Source organism: Ranitomeya imitator, chromosome 3 (genome assembly GCF_032444005.1).
Source record: "Ranitomeya imitator isolate aRanImi1 chromosome 3, aRanImi1.pri, whole genome shotgun sequence".
In the NCBI taxonomy this organism is placed as follows: domain Eukaryota; kingdom Metazoa; phylum Chordata; class Amphibia; order Anura; family Dendrobatidae; genus Ranitomeya; species Ranitomeya imitator.
The window spans coordinates 580,518,913-580,539,844 of record NC_091284.1 but is presented as its reverse complement, the minus strand read 5'-3'; the positions used below and the strand labels follow the sequence as shown (position 1 = coordinate 580,539,844).

Genomic DNA, 20,932 nt, shown 5'->3' with positions numbered 1-20,932 from the left:
TTCCCTGGGTCTCCTCACACTGTACCTGGCCCCTGCAGACACTGTGTGTTGTATAGGAGCACAGTGCAGAGCTCTTCCCTGGTTCTCCTCACACTGTACCTGGCCCCTGCAGACACTGTGTGTTGTATAGGAGCACAGTGCAGAGCTGCTCTTCCCTGGTTCTCCTCATACTGTACCTGGCCCCTGCAGACACTGTGTGTTGTATAGGAGCACAGTGCAGAGCTGCTCTACCTTGGTTCTCCTCACACTGTACTTGGCCCCTGTCTGCGCTGATTATCACCATGACTGTTGCACACAACTTGATTTCTTGACCCCTCAGCAACAGCATCTACCCGGCTCTGTGCGGCGCTGTGACGTCAGTGGGCATGGCTAGATGTGATTGGATGGTGATAACACGCAGTGATTGGCTCTGGCTGCGGATGCCGCTTATTCCCGTCTCATCAGCCCGTGAGGAGGAGGCGGTGATTGGTGCTGTGAGATGGCTCCTCCCCGTGTTCTGGAGGATAGACAGTTGCTATGGAAATAGACGTAGGAGCCAATTGTTATGTCCAGTGTGAGGTGACGCGCCGGGGGCGAGGCTTGGGAGCCTAGAGAGGAGGGGTGTTGAGGCCGGCGCGATACGCCGGGGGCGGCCAGCGGATAAGCACCGCTCAGTGGGCGCAGGAGGCGGTGGGGGCAGCTCTCCGGGTACCGGGCCAAGCAGCCCGGCCTCCTTCCCATGCCTCGGGAAGCCGCTGCAGAGGGGCGGCGGCGACGACGGAGGAGGAGGCGGAGAAGCGGCGAGGTGTGAGGAGCGGTGCATGCCGCCGGGGAGCGGAGGGGGGCGATGCGCGAGTATAAGGTGGTGGTCCTGGGGAGCGGCGGGGTCGGCAAGTCGGCTCTGACCGTGCAGTTCGTGACCGGGACGTTCATCGAGAAGTATGACCCGACCATAGAGGACTTCTACCGTAAGGAGATCGAGGTGGACTCGTCCCCCTCCGTGCTGGAGATCCTGGACACGGCCGGCACCGAGCAGTTCGCGTCTATGCGGGACCTGTACATCAAGAACGGGCAGGGCTTCATCCTGGTGTACAGCCTGGTGAACCAGCAGAGCTTCCAGGACATCAAGCCCATGAGGGACCAGATCATCCGCGTGAAAAGGTGGGCGCAGGGGACAGGGCGTGGTGCTCGCCGGGAGCACGGGGGGCTCTGCAGTCCCTCTAGCCATTGTATGGTCTGGGCCTGCACAGGGATCGGCCTTTGTCTCCCTCCTGTAATGATGCGCAGCTCATCGCCTACACGGTGTTGCTATTTGCAATATCAACATTTAAAGGGGTTTCTGTAACTAATGCTTAAAGGGAAGGTCAAGATATTTACCAAGATTGAGGCAGACTCTGCGTGATACTTCAGAGACCTAACATTGATCCTCTGCCACCTGTTTGGGCGCCCCATCACCTTGCCGTGTCCTCATACCAGGTAGCCACACTGGTCACATAACTAATGTCTGATGTTATTGGGGGACACAGAGGTCTTCAGAAGGTAAGTATACTGTCCAGTGTTCTACTCCAAGCAAATGACAATGATGGGCAACATTTGTTTTGGTTCCCAAAAATGTAAAGGGGGAGCGCCCTCTGTAATACAAGAATGGTGCACGCCCGCCAGAGCAGGAGTCACTGGTACAGAGCCACAGAGCTGGTGTCCATTCTGGCTCATGGAGGTGTTTGATCTCTTGCTGACTTTGTAAGTTTGCCCACTGACAAAGACCTGAACAGTCTATCATTTTAAGGGTAGGTTAATTTTAACATAGAAAGAATATCAAAAATAAATTCCAGAAAATCACCTTGTAAAAAAAAAATATATATATATATTTCTTTGCCCATTTGCAGTGAGAAATAAGTATTTGATTCCTCTGGCAAGCAAGACTTAATACTTGGTGGCAAAACTCTTGTTGGCAAGCACAGCAGTCTGACGTTTTTTGTAGTTGTTGATGAGGTTTTGCGCACATGTCAGGAGTTTTGGTCCACTCCTCTTCGCTCAGTCGTTAAGATTTTGAGTCTGTCGCTAGGCAACTCAGAGCTTCAACTCCCTCCATAAGTTTTCTATGGGATTAAGGTCTGGAGACTGGCTAGGCCACTCCATGACCTTAACGTGCTTCTTTTTGAGCCTCTCCTTTGTTGCTTTGGCTGTATGTTTTGGTCATTGTCTTGCTGGAAGACCCAGCCACGATCCATTTTTAATGTCCTGGCGGAGAGAAGGAGGTTGTCACTCAGGATTTTACGGTACATGGCTCCATCCATTCTCCAATTGATGCGGTGAAGTAGTCCTGTGCCCTTAGCAGAGAAACACCCTAAAAAATAGTTTTTTCCACCTCCATTCTTGACAGTGGGGATGGTGTTCTTTGGGTCATAGGCAAACACGTTGAGTTAATTCCACAGAGCTCAATTTTTGTCTCATCTGACCACAGCACCTTCTCCAATTCACTCACAGAATTAGCCAGATGTTCATTGGCAAACTTCAGACGGGCCTGCACATGTGCCTTCTTGAGCAGTGGGACTTTGCGGGCACTGCAGGACTTTAAACGTTTACAAAGTAATTTCTTACCAATGGATTTCTTGGTGGCTCTGGTCCCAGATACCTTGAGACCATTAACAAGTTCCCCCAGTGTAGTTTTAGGCTTCCTCATGATCAAGAATACCCGAGGTGAGATTTTTTTTCATTTCAATTATCTCCTTCTCACCCAGTGTCTGACTTATGGTTTTGTAGCTCATTCCAGCTTTGTGCAGATCTGTGATCTTGTCCCTGACCTCCTTATAAAGCTCTTTGGTCTTGCTCATGTTGTACAGGTTAGAGTCTGACTGAGTCTGTGGACAGGAGTCTTTTATAAAGGTGACTATGTAAGACAGCTGTCTTTCAATCAGGTAACGAGTTGATTAGGAGCATCTAACTGGTCTGTAGGAGCCAGAACTCGATAATGGTTGGTAGGGGATCAAATACTTATTTCTCACTGCAGAATGCAAATTATATACACTGCACAAAAAATAAAGGGAACACTTAAACAACAAAATATAACTCCAAGTAAATCAAATTTCCGAGAAATCAAACTGTCCACTTAGGAAGCAACACTGTTTTACAATCAATTTCACATGCTGTTGTGCAAATGGAATAGACAACAGTTGGAAATTATTGGCAATTATCAAGGCACAATAAAGGAGTGGTTCTGCAGGTGGGGACCACAGACCACATCTCAGTACCAATGCTTTTTGGCTGATGTTTTGGTCACTTTTGAATGTTGGTTGTGCTTTCACACTCGTGGTAGCATGAGACAGGCTCTACAACCCACACAAGTGGCTCAGGTAGTTCAGCTCATCCAGGATGTCACATCAATGCGAGCTGTGGCAAGAAGGTTTGCTGTGTCTGTCAGCATAGTGTCCAGAGGCTGGAGGTGCTACCAGGAGACAGGCCATTACACCAGGAGATGTGGAGGGGGCCGTAGGAGGGCAGCAACCCAGCAGCAGGACCGCAACCTCAGCCTTTGGGCAAGGAGGAACAGGAGAAGCACTGCCAGAGCCCTGCAAAATGATCTCCAGCAGGCCACAAATGTGCATGTGTCTGCACAAACGGTTAGAAACTGACTCCATGAGGATGGTCTGAGTTCCAGACGTCCAAACATGGAGGTTGTGCTCACAGCCCAGCACTGTGCAGGACGCTTGGCATTTGCCACATAACACCAGGATTGGCAAATTCGCCACTGGCACCCTGTGCTCTTCACAGATGAAAGCAGGTTCACACTGAGCATCGCTGACAGAGTTTGGAGATGCCGTGGAGAGCGATCTGCTGCCTGCAACATCTTTCAGCATGACCGGTTTGGCAGTGGGTCAGTAGTGGTGTGGGGTGGCATTTCTTTGGAGGGCCGCACAGCCCTCCATGTGCTTGCCAGAGGTAACCTGACTGTTATTAGGTAACGAAATGAGATCCTCAGACCCCTTGTGAGACCATATGCTGGTGCGGTTGGCCCTGGGTTCCTCCTAATGCAGGACAATGCCAGACCTCATGTGGCTGGAGTGTGTCAGCAGTTCCTGCAAGATAAAGGCATTGAAGCCATGTACTGGCCCGACCGTTCCCCAGACCTGAATCTGGTTGAACACATATGGGACAGCATGTCTCGCACCATCCACCAAAGTCACGTTGCACCACAGACTGTCCAGGAGTTGGTGGATTCTTTAGTCCAGGTCTGGAAGGAGATCACTCAGGAGACCATCCACCACATCATCAAGCGCATGCCCAGGTGTTGTATGGTGCTCATATAGGTACATGGAGGCCACACACACTACTGAGCATCATTTCCTTGTCTTGAGGCATTTCCAGTGAAGTTGGATCAACCTGTAACTTCATTTTCCACTTTGATTTTGAGCATCACTCCAACTCCAGACATTCGTGGGATATTAGTTGCGATTTACGTTGATGATTTTTTATTGTTCTCAACACATTCCACTAGGTAATGAATAAAGATTTACAACTTGAATATTTCCTTAAGTGATATCTGCGATGTGGGATTGTAGTATTCCCTTTATATATTTTTGAGCAGTGTATTTGTGTCTCACTGAAAAAAAATAAATAAATAAATATATATATATATATATATATATATATATATATATATATATATATATATACACACACAATGGTGGCCCGATTCTAATGTATCGGGTATTCTAGAATATGTAGGTAGTATACAGCACGGGCTACGTACTATATTGCACAGTGGCGTAGTATATAACACAACCGATGTAGTATCTAACATAGCTACGTAGTATATCATAGAGCTACGTAGTATATAGCACAGCCACGTAGTATATAACAGCCACGAAGTGTATTGCACAGGTATGTAGTATATTGGTCAGCCACGTAGTATATTGCACAGCGACATAGTATATAACAGTCGCGTAGTGTATTGCACAGCTACATAGTATATTGGTTAGCGACGTAGTATATAACATAGCCACGTAGTATATTGCACAGCCACGTAGTATATTGCACAGTCAACGTAGTATATTACAGAACCACATGGTATATTGCACAGCTACGTAGCATATAACACAGAGCACGTAGTATATTGCACAGCCACGTTGTATATTGCCCAGCTCCATAGTATATAGCAGAGATGTAGTATATAACAGCCCACGCAGTATGTAACACAGCTCACGTAGTATATAGCAATGTGGGCACTATATGCGTGGTTAAAAAAGACTCAAAATAAACATATACTCACCTCCCGAAGGCCCCTTGAAGTCCTGGCGCCTGTGTGCGGTGCACGCGGCAGCTTCCGGTCCCAGAATTGGTATGAGCGCAGGACCTGTGATGATGTCATGGCAGGTCCTTCTCGCATAGCATCCTTGGCACCGGAACCTGCCGCTTGCACTGCGGAGGACAGCACGCAACGTCGGAGGTTGAGAATAACTTTTTTTTTATTATTTGTAACATTAGATCATTTTACTATTGATGCTGCAAAAGTTGGTCACACAGGGTTAATAGCTGCGGTAACGGAGTGCGTTATACCGCGGTCCGTTAACACTGGCATTAACCCTGTGTGAGCGCTCAGTAAAGCAGCGGCCATTTCACTGCCAGACTATGTGTGTGTGTGTGTGTATATATATATATATATATACACACACACACACACACACACACACACACACACACACACACACACACACACACACACACACACACACACACACAGTACAGACCAAAAGTTTGGACACACCTTCTCATTTAAATATTTTACAGCATATTCATGACTATGAAAATTGTAAATTCACTCTGAAGGCATCAAAACTATGAATTAACACATGCAGAATTATATGCTTAACAAAAAAGTGTGAAACATCTGAAAATATGTTTTTTATATTCTAGGTTCTTCAAAGTAGCCACCTTTTGCCTTGATGACTGCTTTGCACACTCTTGGCATTCTATTGATGAGGTTCAAGAGGTAGTCACATGAAATGGTTTTCACTTCACAGGGGTGTCCTGTCAGGTTTAATAAGTGGGATTTCTTGCCTTATAAATGGGGTTGGGACCATCAGTTGTGTTGTGCAGAAGTCTGGATACACAGCTGATAGTCCTCCGAGTAGACTGTTAGAATTTGGATTGTGGCAAGAAAACAGCTAAGTAAAGAAAAGCGAGTGACCATCATTTAAGAAATGAAGGTCAGTCAGTCCGAAAAATTGGGAAAACTTTGAAAGTGTCCCCAAGTGCAGTTGCAAAAACAATCAAGCTCTACAAAGATACTGGCTCACATGAGGACCGCCCCAGGAAAGGAAGACCAAGAGTCACCTCTGCTTCTGAGGATCAGTTTATCCGAGTCCCAAGCTTCAGAAAGCGCAGGTTAACAGCAGCTCAGATTAGAGACCAGGTCAATGCCACACAGAGTTCTAGCAGTAGAAACATCTCTACAACAACTGTTTAGAGGAGATTTTGTGCAGCAGGCCTTCATGGTAAAATAGCTGCTGGGAAACCACTGCTAAGGACAGGCAACAAGCAGAAGATACTTGTTTGAGCTAAAGAACACAAGGAATGGACATTAGACCAGTGGAAATCTGTGCTTTGGTCTGATGATTCCAAATTTGAGATCTTTGGATCCAACCACCGTGTTTTTGTGCAGAAAAGGTGAACGGATTTACTCTACATGCCTGGTTCCCACTGTGAAACATGGAGGAGGAGTTGTGAGGGTGTAGGGGTGCTTTGCTGGTGACACTGTTGGGGATTTATTCAAAATTGAAGGCATACTGAACCAGCATGGCTACCACAGCATCTTTCAGCGGCATGCTATTCCATCCGGTTTGCGTTTAGTTGGACCATCATTTATTTTTCAACAGGACAATGACCCCAAACACACCTCCAGGCTGTGTAAGGGCTAGTTGACCAAGAAGGAGAGTGATGGGGTGATACGCCAGATGACCTAACCTCCACTGTCACCGGACCTGAACCCAATTGAGATGGTTTGGGGTGAGCTGGACCGCAGAGTGAAGGCAAAAGGGCCAACAAGTGCTAAGCATCTCTGGGAACGCCTTCAAGATTGTTGGAAGACCATTTCCGGTGACTACCTCTTGAAGATCATCAAGAGAATGCCAAGAGTGTGCAAAGCAGTCATCAAAGCAAAAGAAGACATAATTTCAGTTTCACACTTTTTTGTTAAGTATATAATTCCACATGTGTTAATTAATAGTTTTGATGCCTTCAGTGTGAATGTACAATTTTCATAGTCCCGAAAATACAGAATTTTTTTTTAAATGAGTTGTGTTGAAAATATATATAAAATCTACCTACCTATATTATGTGCAGACATTTATCTACTCTAACCTTTCAGTGTCACTTTACATTACACTGCACTGAATCGCCAACTTTTCTAAAGGACATCGGTGCGTCTTTATCGCACGTCACACTGATGGTCCGCGTGGTGTGCGAGTTTTTCTCGCACCCATAGACTTTCATTGTCGAGTCTCGACCGGTATATGGTGCAAATCGCAGCATGCTGCAATTTTCCTCGCGCGTATGATACAGCCGAGAAAAAAACTAATGATGGTGGCTGCACATAGATTAACATTGGTCCGAGTGCTATGCGATTTTTATTTTTTTTTTTATTTTTTTTAATTTTATTTATTTATTTTCTCTCGCATATCACTTGTTCATATTCCTTTCTAGTGTGACTCCAGCCTAACAGTGTGTATGCCCCCTTACACATAAGATGTATGTGGGCGATTTACATTGTGTTAAAGGGGCTTTCTCATGATAAGTGTATACAATATCCACGGTATAGGCCATAAATGACTAATAGATGACAGGAGTCTGTGAATGGATGTGTGGTCTCTCTTCGTTCATCTCTGTGGAAGATATGAATGTTGTTGTTGTGTCTCCATTCTGGAGATACTCTGTCCGGATACCAGAGGTTGTGAGACAATCTGTAGACTCCAAACTGAGCATTCCATAAGGGGGTTTCTTCTAAGTCAGTGTTCCCCAACTCTGGTCCTCAAGAGCCCCACACAGATCATGTTTTCAAGATTTCCTCATAATTTCCCAGGTGAAAATTGTATCACCTGGACAGCCAAAAATTGCATCACTTCAATACTAAGGAAATCCTGAAAACATGACCTGTGTGTGGCTCTTGAGGACCAGAGTTGGGGACCTCTGTTCTAAGTAATCAGACATGCTCTTTGGCGTATTCATTCACTTAAATGAGGGAAAAACAATCCATAGATACTTTTGACTCCATTTAATGTTTTCTGGTTGTTTGCCATTTTTTTGCTGGACACAAAAGCATGATGGACCAGTCACAAAACAAATTATGCAGAGTATACATTTTCACTTCTGGCACTGTATTTACACATTTAAGTACTTGCTCTCATCAAGTAGGGCGAGTGTCATGTTATAGTTGGACGGGACCTCCAGGGTCATCATGTCCAACCCCCCCTGCTTAATTTATAATTCACTAAAACATCTCAGATGTCTGTCCAGCCTCTGTTTGAAGACCTTCATTGAAGGAAAACTCGCCATCTCTCGTGGCAGCCTGTTCCACTCATTTATCACCCTCACTGTCAAAGTTTATTTTTCTAATATCTAATCTGTATCTTCCCCCTTTCAGTTTCAATCCATTGCTTTTCTTGTTTCCATGTGCAAATGAGAATAAGGATGATCCCTCTGACATGCATATGCAGTGCTTTTTTTTCTCTGCAGCTATTAGTCAACAATCATTTACAGGACCTTTTTATAGTGTTCTATGCTACATAATGGTATTGTGAAAAAACAGGTAAAGTCAGCTTACCGAGCCTTCTGATGACTCCCATATAGCAGCCACCACCTTGCACAGATCTGGAGGAGCAGTCCAATGTAGCAGTAACGAAAAAAGAGGCGTAATCCAGCAATAGGATGTGGGTGAACTAAAACATTTTTTAGTTATTCCATACTTAAATTTTTCACGATCTTGAAAAAGACTTGCGTTAACGCGTAGCTCTGTACACAGTGGTTGCGTGCCTGACAATTGACATGTATGGATTTATTTATTTTTTTAATCCAGATTTCAGCTGAGAAAAAAATTGCAGATGAGCACGAAATCGGTCAATAGTAGAGCAAAAATCTTTGTAGGTCCCTAGTCCGGTGTCAACATCCGTACCCGTGGTATCTGGACCAGGCTAATGCAAAGCTTCTCACTGTCATGTATCTCCTGATAGGCCCCTGCGAGGCGGCATCTACGTCACTGCTCTGGAGCATTTGGACCAGAGTCCTAAAGTCGAGTTAGTTAGCTTTATGCAACATTTGGTCATAAATCCACTTAGGGTATGTTCACATCTTCGTATGTTTTCAAGAGTTATCTCACTTTGAAAGCCATCTCCAAAAAGCGCTCAGAAAACACTCCAAATGAATGAATGTATGCATTTCTATGTAAAAATTACTTGCTGTTCATGTGTTCAGTATCTTAAGCGCCTTTTAGCCAATTCAGGTTTCCAAAGTTGACAAGCGGGGTAAAAACTTGAGCTGACCGTTCTCCAGTCATTTTCCATTCTGAAGATGCTTTATACTTGACAATACAAGTTAATGGAATGGCTGAAAAGAAGCCCAGGTGTCTTTTTCAGAGTTGCGGAATATGGTGCCTAAATGCCTGTTAACTCATTCTGCAGGCTACTCCCATACCGGTTTGCTAGACCTGCAGCTAATTCACCGCCGTGAGCCACAATTCATGGTACTGCGAGCCTCGCTCTTGAGCTACAGGTTGAGGAGTCCTGCCTTAAATTCTACGGCTGTCATTAACTACCGTTCTGTAGTCAGTGTGACTGGAGTTGGTTTTAGAAGGAACTCGTCCTGTGCATTGCAGCTCTGGTCCTGTTGCTGATAGCATGGACTGATTGATGATTTCTAGAGGATTAGAGTATCCTAATAACAGGGTGCTGGTCCTCCAAGGACCCCTGCCTGCTGCTACACTGCAGAAGGACAAGGAGTTAAACATGTACTGTAAACAATTTGTATTAGTCTTATGAGCCTTTTGTTTTCAGTAATGTGCACTACAGATGAATTTATTACTAATCATTAGTGATGAGTGAATATACTCGCTACTCGAGATTTCCCGAGCACGCTCGGGTGTGCTACGAGTATTTGTAAGTACTTGAAGACTTAGTTTTCAGTGCCGCAGCTGAATGATTTACATCTGTTAGCCAGCATAAGTACATGTGGGGATTGCCTGGGGATTCCGCACATGTAATCAAGCTGGCTAACAGATGTAAATCATTCAGCTGTGGCAAGAAAAACTAAAACTCCGAGCACTAAAAAATACTTGGAGGACACCGGAGCGTGCACGGGAAATCTCGAGTAACGAGTATATTCGCTCATCACTACTAATCATTTGTATGGTGGTAACATATTCCAGAGAAGGCTAGAGTGAATGCACTCGCATCTGTCAATATCCCCAGAGGACTCACAATATACATTCCCTGCTCCATATCCACACTCCCCAGGATCAATTTTATAGAATGCAAACCTCTGTGTATGTGTGTAATATATACAAATGCTTCTCACAAAATTAGAATATCATCAGAAAGTTAATTTAAGTTCAGTACAAAAAGCAAAACTCATATAGTCATTAAAAATAGGGTGATCTTTTCCAAGTGTTTATTTCTGTTAATGTTGATGATTATGGCTAACAGCCAATGAAAACCCAAAAGTCATTATATCAGTAAATTAGAATAATTAACAAAAAAAACACCTGCAAAGGTTTCCTAAGCGTTTAAAAAGGTCCCTTAGTCTGTTTCAGTAGGCTCCACAATCATAGGGAAGACTGCTGACTTGACATATGTCAAGAGGGCAGTCATTTACATACTCCACAAGAAGGGTAAGCCACAAAAGGTCATTGCTAAATATGCTGGATGTTCAGAGTGCTTTAGCCAAGCATTTTAATGGAAAGTTGAGTGGAAGGAAAAAGTGGGGTAGAAAAAGGTGCACAAGCAACTGAGAACTGCAGGCTTGAAAGGATTAAGAAAAGGCCATTCAAATATTTGGGGGGATTCACAAGGCGTGGGACTGTTGCTGGAGTCATTGCTTCAAGAGCCACCACAGACGTGTCCAGGACATGAGCAACAAGTCTCGCATTCCTTATGTCAAGCCACTCATGACCAATAGACAACGCCAGAAGCGTCTTACCTGGGCTAAGGAGAAAAAGAACTGGACTGTTTCTGTGGTCCAAGGTGTTGCTTTCAGATGAAAGTAAATTTTGCATTTTGTTTGGAAGTTAAGGTTTGAGTCTGTAGGAAGAGTGGAGAGGGACACTATCCAAGCTGCTTGAGGTCTAAATGTGAAGTTTCCGCAATCAGTGATGGTTTGCGGAGCCATGTCATCTGCTGGTGTAGATCCACTATGTTTCAAGACCAAAGTCAGTGCAGCTATCAACCAGGAAATTTTACTGCACTTTGTGCTTCCCTCTGCCGACAAGCTTTTTGGAGATGGATATTTAATTCTCCAGCAGGATTTGACACCTGTTCACACTGCCAAAATACCAATACCTGGTTTAAAAACAAGTCTCCCTGTGCTTGATTGGCCAGAAAACTCACCTCACCTTAACTGCTTAGAGAATCTAAGGGGTTTTGTCAAGAGGAAGATGAGACACCAGACCGAACAATGCAGACGAGCTGAAGGCTGCTCTCAAAGCAACCTGGGCTTCCATAACACCTCAGCAGTCTCGCAGGCTGATCGCCTCCATGCCACGCCGCATTGATGCAGTAATTGATGCAAAAGGAGCCCCAACCAAGTATTGAGTGCATGTACTGAACATACATTTCGGATGTTAAAATCATTTTTCAAGCTTGTGTTGTAAAGTATTCTAATTTACTGAGTTAATGACTCTTGTGTTTCCATTGGCTGTAAGGTTACTTTCACACACCAGGTTTTTCGCCGCATGCCGATTCCGGCATCGCGCCGCAGCGCCGGATCCTGCTTAATTTGTGAAAACCGGATGGGACGGATCCGGTTTTCAGCCGGATCAGATGTCCGGATCCGGCGTTTTTAAAAACGCCCACTGACAGGCTAAAAATGTGATTGGCCCCCTGAAAACTATATATATACAGTGTTCCTACAGCCCATCAGTGACAGGTTGGAGAGGAGTAGATACAGAGCAAGATGGACGGCATTATTGCAAAGATTCTGCAGAACAACGTGGATTTCATTGTGGAGGCGAATAGATTGAAAGCAATTGTTCTTGAGAAGGAGCGAGAGAGACAGCGCATCATGCGTCTGCGCCGATGCAGTTTGTGGATCCACCCCATCACGGCACAGAGAATGACGCTGGAAGTCTTTTCTACTTTATACATGGAGCTACGAGGAGAGCCAGAGACGTTTTTTTAGCTATGTGCGGATGAAAGCGGAGAACTTTGATGTATTCGTGGATCGAATTGAACATCTAATAAGGAGTGATACATATTGCAGATTCTTGATTACACCGGCTGAGCGTCTGATGGTCACTCTTCGGTAAGCATTCTTTTTTTATGTACTCTTGTAGCGCACTTTCATCGATTGATATTTTGAATTTGTAGTAATTTCTGCCTTGCTTTTGATCACAGATTCCTAGCTACTGGAGAATCCCTTTCGTCCCTACATTTCCAGTTCAACCATCTCTGGAATTGTAAAGCACACTTGCCGTGCACTGTGGGACTCTTTGCACGATGATTTTATTCCACATCCCACAATGCAGACTTGGTTGGAAGTAGCACAGAAATTCCAGGAAGTGTATCAGTTTCCCAATTGCTTGGGCATGGTGGATGGGAAGCATTCGTATCGTGAAACCGGCTGGTTCTGGATCAGAATATTTTAAGTATAAAAAGTACTCTTCCATCGTGCTGATTGGAATCCGCATCGGCGATGGCCAATTTGTAGCGGTGGATATTGGGGCGTATGGCCGCTCAAATTATTCACAAGTTTTCAAACTGTCTGCAATGGGGCGGCATTTGTATGGAAAAACATTACAATCTTTCCTCCCCCCCCCCCCCCAAGACCACTGCCTCAAACTTCTGATGCACCAATGCCTTTTGTTTGTGTTGGGGATGAAGCCTTCCAGCTGTCAGAACATCTTTTGAAACCCTACTCCAGCCATGGATTAAACCAAACTAAAACAATTTTTAACTACCGACTCACACGTGCATGGAGAATGGTGGAGTGTGCGTTTGGGATCTTAACCGCCAAATGGAGAGTTCTACTGATATCTATTAACTTGACACATTGTGGATGAGATAGAAAAGCGTGTGTTGTCCTCACAATTATGTGATATCCAAGGAACAGGTTTCCATTAAGGACCACTCTGAAGAAACCACCTTGGCTGATTATAACAACATAACGTATAGAAGTTCTGCCACTGTTTCCCAAATTCGGGATCAATTCACAGAATATTTTTTCACCCGAAGGAAGAATAGACTGGCAGGATGAGAGAGTTTGAACAATTTGTCTTGAACTTGGTAACAAGTTTTTTACCTTTTACCGAAGTTGTGTACCTGTTTGGGTTGTACCCAAAGTATTTTACCTCTAAACAATCAAACCTTGTTTTACCCAAGTGTTATCTATACCTTATAAAGAAAATACAAATTTGGTGTAAACACAATTGTATTAAACATTTTTTTTACATAACAAAAACACCAAAAAAACTAAAGGTTGGAATAAGTCGGGGTGGAGATAGTGCTGGAGGAGCTGTCAGATAGGGACACTTTGACAGTGGGAGTGTGGGGAGAGGAATATGTTGGTTGTGGGGAAGGATCAATAGGTAGTGGTGAAGGGGTGGAGAAGGCAATTGTGCGGGTGGACAGGAAAGTGGGATTGGGGTTAGGAATTTGGTAGGATGGAGGGGTGTAGGTGATGTTTTGGGAGGCAGAAGCAGTGATGGGTGGAGAAGAGGGTTGGGAAGGAGGTAAAAGAGGCTGGTGTTAGTGGGCAGGGAGAGGAGGCACAGATGAAGTAGATGGGAAGTGGTATGGGTTGGGATCATATTGGTCAGAATGGTGGGAAGGGGTACGGGCGGGACGCTGGTAGTCTGGCTGGAGGGACGGGGCACGGGAACGCTGGTAGTGTTGTGGCTGGTGGGACGGGGCAAGGGCACAATGTGCGTGATGGTGAGGTTGGTGGGATGGGGCACGGGCAGGTTGGTGGTATGGGTCAGGAGGATGGTCGTGGCTGTAGTGATGGACAGTGGAGGAAGGGGTGCAGGATGTACTAGAGGTGGCAGCAGCAGAGGGGTGGGGTACAGGAAACGCTATATCACCAGCAGATACATGCAATGAAACCGGCCAGGATGCTCCAGCGCTCGCAGATGGGACAGAGGGATCCGATGTGTGGGAAGGTGCAGAGGGGCCGGGACTGTTGAAGTGTCTCTCAGTGGCGGCCTCCTGAGGGATCGCCCCAGATGGGTTCAACTCTGCTGCAGGCTCCCGAGTGCTCCCGACGGTGCTGTGGAACAAAATAGAAAAACAAACATACTGATATTGCATGGCCCTGACTGAAAGAGCAAAAGAGGTTTAGACATGTTAAACATTGGTTATTACATGTGGTGGGTAATATTTACCTTCGGGTCACCATCGTTGTCCTGAGGAATGACAGGGCTTGGGCATACTTGTATCTGCTCCTGCGTCCTCCAGAACCACTCGGGGCCCGCATCTTTGTTGAACTCCTTCTTAAAGCGATCCCTGATCGACCGCCACCGTTTCACAATCCTCTCACCTGTTAAAAAAAGGAGAAACACAAATTGGTTAGAAACAATACTTAGAATGCATCAACAAAACCGAACTGTGTATACTTGCGTTCTTGATTCTGGACCCGAACATCGAGGTCCTCCCACTTCTCTATAAGCTGTTTGCAGACTTGCTCCCAGAGTTGACGGGTCACGATGATATCAGCATGGCGGCAGTCACCCATGTTCCACAGCGGCTCCCTGTCTCGGATCAGCTCGAAGAGGAGGTCAATATCGAGGCCGACCTACTCACCGTCCGAATCAGGAGCACGCTGTGAAGCCTGTTAAAAAAAGGAAAAAATAAAATTAGATTGTAAACATAAAGAAAAATCCACAAATTTTTTTTTACATATATGCTTACACGATGACGGCCGCCCTGATGCTCACACCGATAACCCTGGGAGCCACTGGGAGAACCTCTAGATCGAGCACCAGAATCCGAACTCTAGAAGAAAAATAACAAAAATGATGTGCTTGTATGTAGCCTTTTTGTGTTGTGTGCTGTGTGATATCTATAATGATCATTTTTTATGTGTTGTGTGATGTCTGAAATGGTCAGTCAGGTGTGTTGTGTGCTGCGTTCTTTCTGTAAGTATCTTGTGTTGTGTTGGGTGTAGTGTGAGGTTGTGGTTCTGCGATAAATGAAAGAAACATACCAATTGTGATCCCGCTTCAGGTATTTCTCCACCCCTTCGCTCTTCTTCTGGGAGCACCTCTTGTGCTGCGGCAGCAGCTCCCAACAAAAAAGAAAGATTGTGAAATACATTAATATATACACAGACAGACATATACACACACACACATACATACAAAGAGAGATTGCAAAATTATTTTAAAAAGCATATATATTTACCTCTGTGCACTGCCGACGAGAGGGAGGGCTCCCAGAAGAAGATATGGTTTGGCTCCGCTCTCTGGCAGGTTTGTCTTCGCTCTCTGGCAGGTTTGACTCCGCTCTCTTGTAGGCTTGGCTTCGCTCTCTGGCTGGCTGTTTTGGCAGGTTCTGGAAGATTCTTGGCATGGTGTGGGCTCTCTTGCTGGAAATGAGTGAGGGCCTCAATGGCATTGGTTTATATATGTGTCCTGGGGGCAGGCCAATAGGTTCTGAGCATGCTCAGTTTAAAAAGCTGAATCAGGCCGCCGGATCCGCCTTTTTCCGGATCCGGCATCCATAGACGGATCCGGCCCTTCTGGCTTTTTCGCCGCAGACAAAAAACGTTACAGTAGACGTTTTTTCCAGATGCCGGAATCAGAATTTTAGCCGGATCCAGAAGGAACGCTGGGCCATGCGGCGCTAATACAAGTCAATGGGGAAAAAATGGATACGTTTTTTTTTTTTTTTTTTTTTACCGGTTACGGTTTTTCTCTAAAGAACCGTAAACAGCCGGAATTAAAAAAACCTGATGTGTGAAAGTAGCCTAAGCCATAATCATTAACTTATACAGAAATAAAAACTTGAACTCACTCTATTTGTAATGACTCTAATATAAGTTTCACTTTTTGTATTGATGAACTGAAAGTAACTTTGATATTCTAATTTTGTGAGAAGCACTTGTATATTACACACATACTCAGAGGATGTGATGTGAACAGAGCGAAACATGAGAATAAATGCTGTGTAGACATGTACTGTACTTTGAGAAAATATTGTTAGTTTTACATTATTAATGCATAATATACTACAGGCCATAGATCCATTTATGAAAATGAGTGGAAAGACTTTCATTTTACATAAACTACATTTGTAACTTGAAGATAATTGACTAGTAAAGCTCATGGGGCTAGTGATGGCCCTGGGTGATTTTTTTTTTTATTTTTTTTTCTTGTATGGCTACATCCACACGGCAGTATTTGTCAGTATTTCACATCACTATGTGTAAGCCAAAACCAAGAGGAGAACAATCGAAGTACAATTGAGGCACGTGCACCATTTCTGCATTTTTTGCCTCAATTCCTGGTTTTGGCTTACAAATACTGATGTGAAATACTGAATGTGTGAACATAGCCCATCCCTGTTTTTCCCTCAAGATAATGTATCTTTACTCACAAAGTCTTTTGTACCTCATTCCATATACCGTCACACTCAGCAACTTTACAACGAGAACGATCCGTGACGTTGCAGCGTCCTGGATAGCGATCTCGTTGTGTTTGACACGCAGCAGCGATCTGGATCCCGCTGTGATATCGCTGGATTAATGGTTAAGGGTATTGACCGTATCTTTATTGGTCCTCGTGGTGGCAATTGGAAAAGACTCTTGGCCCAACGTGAATCGAAGTGGATACATAAATTAAATACCATAACACCGTATGGCCTTAATGACCACAATAGTTTTGTTCCGTTTCTACCAGTGTAATAACAATTTTTGGGTATTTACTAAGTAGCAGATCTTTATGCTACATGCTGTTCTCTGTTGGTTGTTCTTATCTGGTTCCTTTTTAATAAAGCTGTTTTTATACTTTTTAGTCATTTTTTCCATCCTTTTTAATTAGGTTTATTATTTGATTATGGTCATGTCCTGTTCACCTCCCTTCCTGGGATCTTTGATTCTGGCTTCCTTCCCTGGGGATTTTTGGATACATCTGACTCTTCGGCATACTTACATCAAGCTACGTCTGGTTCCTTTGTACTTCTATATTAATACTTCGAGACACTCTAGCAATCAAGTCGGCTCCTTTGATGTCGTTATTTTTGTCATATTTCTTTTATTGTGATTATGTTATACGTTTTCACCATACACTTTATCGTCTTTATTATTATTTCTTTTTTTCACTTCTTCATTTTTTGTATCTTTTACCCATATGTATATGCAGGTATCCTATGTATTCACTTATACTTTAGGTTACTAGTATTTATTCAACTTTTTATTCTTGTTTTTTAGTCTTGGTTTATTGTTTTATTTTTTGTCTTAGGTTGTAGTACACTTTTACATCAGTTATTTGTCACACGTTTATATATATATATATATATATATATATATATATATATTTACACTTATATTTTTATATCAATGTGGTTACCAATATGGTTCCAATTCTTTAATTATCCGGTACTTTGGTACTCATTATATATGGTGTGGTTTTATAGATATCTTAGGTGCCCTCTTGTTTCCAGGTGTGTATATCTGTCTGCTGTCTATTTATGTCTTTATCTGGGTTTTTTACCTTTTTATCGCTATTGCCTGGGTCCTACACACGCATTAGTGCGTTCCTTTATATTATTGTTTTTATACACTTTGCTCTGCGCTAGTGGGATATGTTATCTTAGCCAGTGTGTTTGTTATAACTTGTTGTCTATTGTTCTTATATGTCAGCACTTTAATGTCACTTATACATGTCTGTGTGCCCGCTGTCTTCTACTCGCATGTGCGCAGCCTTCTTGCATATTTGGCGTGTTTCCTTCTGGATAAATAGCTACTCTGACTTGCCTGGCTGCACTTGAGGTCGCGTTCGGTTTGTATCTCCATTCTTTTGCTACGCAGTCTCTGCTTGTTATGTTATGTGCGGCTGCGCACTAGTTTTGAGCCCGGTCGGCGCCGTTACTTCCGGTTTCGTCATGCTGACGTGCCTGCGTTGCGCTGGATACTCTCAGGATGCTTTCTATGCAGGTGCCGATATTATCATTAGTATTATGACCGGTTGCTTTGTCTTCTGCGGCTGCGCTGTAGCTTTGTTCTAGTTCGACGCCGTCACTTCCACTTCCGTTTGCATCGTGCGGACGCGCTCGCATTGCTATTATCAGGACGCCTTTTTCCCAGGTGTTGGTACTAGTACCTATTATCTTTCTCCATTCTCATTGGTCATGACCCTCTTATAATCACCCTCTGGCCAGTACCCAACCACCCCTGGACGAAGCATTTCATTGCGAAACGCGCGTCGGGTGTGGTGGGTCCCCGGGTGCTCCTCTATGGTAACTATACCTTCTATTTATACTATGGCTACATGTATTGCTTTCTATTGATTTAGTTAAATATTACTTTTGCCTATGTTAGCACTTACTAGTGCCTTATTTTGTACTTATCATTGCACTTTCTTAATGTACTTATTCTTTGCATGATTATTTATATTGCATATATGGTTATTCTCTATACCGTTTGGAGATTCCGTTATTGTATATTATTTATTACTGTCATGTATGCTGTTTGTATTGAGGTTGCCCCCGAGTGAGTCCCACCCTTGCTGCTGCACTGGTGGCTACTGCCTTGTTTTTACGTTTTTTATGTATATTCAATAAAGTTTGTACTTTTTATACATAGTTGTTGGCCCTCTTTGTGAAGGTTTTGGTTCTCTTTAGGTGTCTCATGCATACAAAAAGTAAGAAAAGGCAAAAGAAATGGGATAAAGTAAATATTACTTTATTAGTTAGTCTATACCCAATAATATCCTGCTAGCTCCAATGCACGTTTCGCCTGGACTTGGCTTTTTCATTATTATGTCTATCATCATTGTCCATGAGCCCACTCCTCCAATTATTGCACTAGGGGTATTTTGTATTGTTCTGTTGTTTTCCCCTTTTTTTAATGTGTATTTTAATATTATTCAATAAAATTTTATATATATATATTATATAATAAAATTTATATATTTTTACCATATTGGTTTTGAATTTCTTTGCTTTTTCACCTTTTGTTTGAGGAGGTGTTATTTAGTTATATGGGGTGATACCTACTATATTTATATTTATTGTGTAGTTGTATTTACTGGATGAATATTGCCAAGTTTTGTTTGACCATAATGAAGCAGGCTGGACTTTTCTCTGTAAAATAGACACCAGCAGAACTCCGTTGTAGTCATTGGGATGCTTGGGTGTCTATGTGCATCCAGTATGCAATAGATTCATCCTCTACATGGGTTTTATTTTGTGTATCTTGTGTCTTTGTAATAGCCCTGTTCATAGCCAGGTGCATTTCCCTTGCAATATGGGATGCCATATTAGCTCCAGTTACAGGGCATAACAGCCTCCTGTCTGCAGAGCGGATCTAGTTCCTGCTCCCTCCCATGACTCCTACAATCAGGAGGCATTATGAGGCTACGTTCACACTAGACATTTTTGCTGCTTTTTTTTCTGCAGCAAAAACCTGCACTCTTGGCAGAAAAGGAGCGTCAAAAATGCATGTTTTGATGCAGTTTTCAGGATCCCAAAGTTCAGCTTTGCTTCCAAGCATGAACACAGGTCACCAATACAAGACATATGTTCATGAAAAAATACACATAAAAATGTAACTGCTGGGGGATGTGAATTGGTCTGGAATAATATACCTAAGACACTGGCAGTCCATTGAGTTTGTAGGACACTTTTTAACTTTCACACTTTGTTCAGCGATTGAGTTGATCACACATTGTGCAATTGCACACCTTGGTCAGCCCACAGGCATTGTTCAATTTCACACCTTAGTTGGTCAATATTTACTTTGTACGCATTACTAATTTAATGACACTACTAATCCACACTGCTTTCTCAGGTGACCAAGACAAGATGGTAAACCTGGATAAAATCACAAAAATAAATGGGTTTCGTATACTACTGTACTTGCTTTTTTTATTTTTTCTTCATCATCCATTGCTTTCAATGGGTGAAAAATGCTGAAAGTGACATGCACTATGTCCAAAAAAACATACAAAGCACAAAATACTGATGACAAATCAATGTGTGTGCATGAAATCTCATAGGCTTTATTGGTACTGTAAAATGCAGCTGAAAATTGGCATAAAGCATCAAAAACACCCAGTGTGAACTTAGCCTTACTGCTTCCTAAACTGTATACAGTGTATTCCAGGTTCCTCCCACACACCAAAGACATACTGATAGGGAATTTAGATTTTGAGCCCCATCTGGGACAGCGACGATAATGTCTCTACAGCACTGTGGAATTAATGGCACTATATGGGTATGTGCACACGCAGCGGATTGGCTGCTGCGGATTCGCAGCAGTTTTCCATGAGTTTACAGTACCATGTAAACCTATGGAAAACAAAATCCGCAGTGCACATGCTGCGGAAAAAAACGCGCAGAAACGCTGCGTTGTTTATTCCGCAGCATGTCAATTCTTTGTGTGGATTCTGCAGTGGTTTACACCTCCATAATAGGAATCTGCACCCAAAATGCGGTACATCCGCAGTAAATCCGCAGTGCCGATTTCCTGCAGATTTACCAAAATCAGTGTGGAAAAATCCACACACCTTTCCACAACGTGTGCCCATACCCTATAA

General features: G+C 43.6%; 1 protein-coding gene across 1 annotated transcript in view; it reads left to right on the top strand.

The window, feature by feature from the left end:
* The first annotated feature begins 607 nt into the window (after positions 1 to 607).
* The window catches only part of RAP2A (RAP2A, member of RAS oncogene family), a 31,446-nt gene continuing 11,121 nt past the window's right edge, over positions 608 to 20,932 (top strand). Inside the window, exon 1 of the mRNA XM_069758012.1 lies at positions 608 to 1,140. Within this exon, the coding sequence (XP_069614113.1) occupies positions 827 to 1,140 (314 nt within the window). The 5' untranslated portion in view covers positions 608 to 826. The remainder of the gene's footprint in view (positions 1,141 to 20,932) is intronic.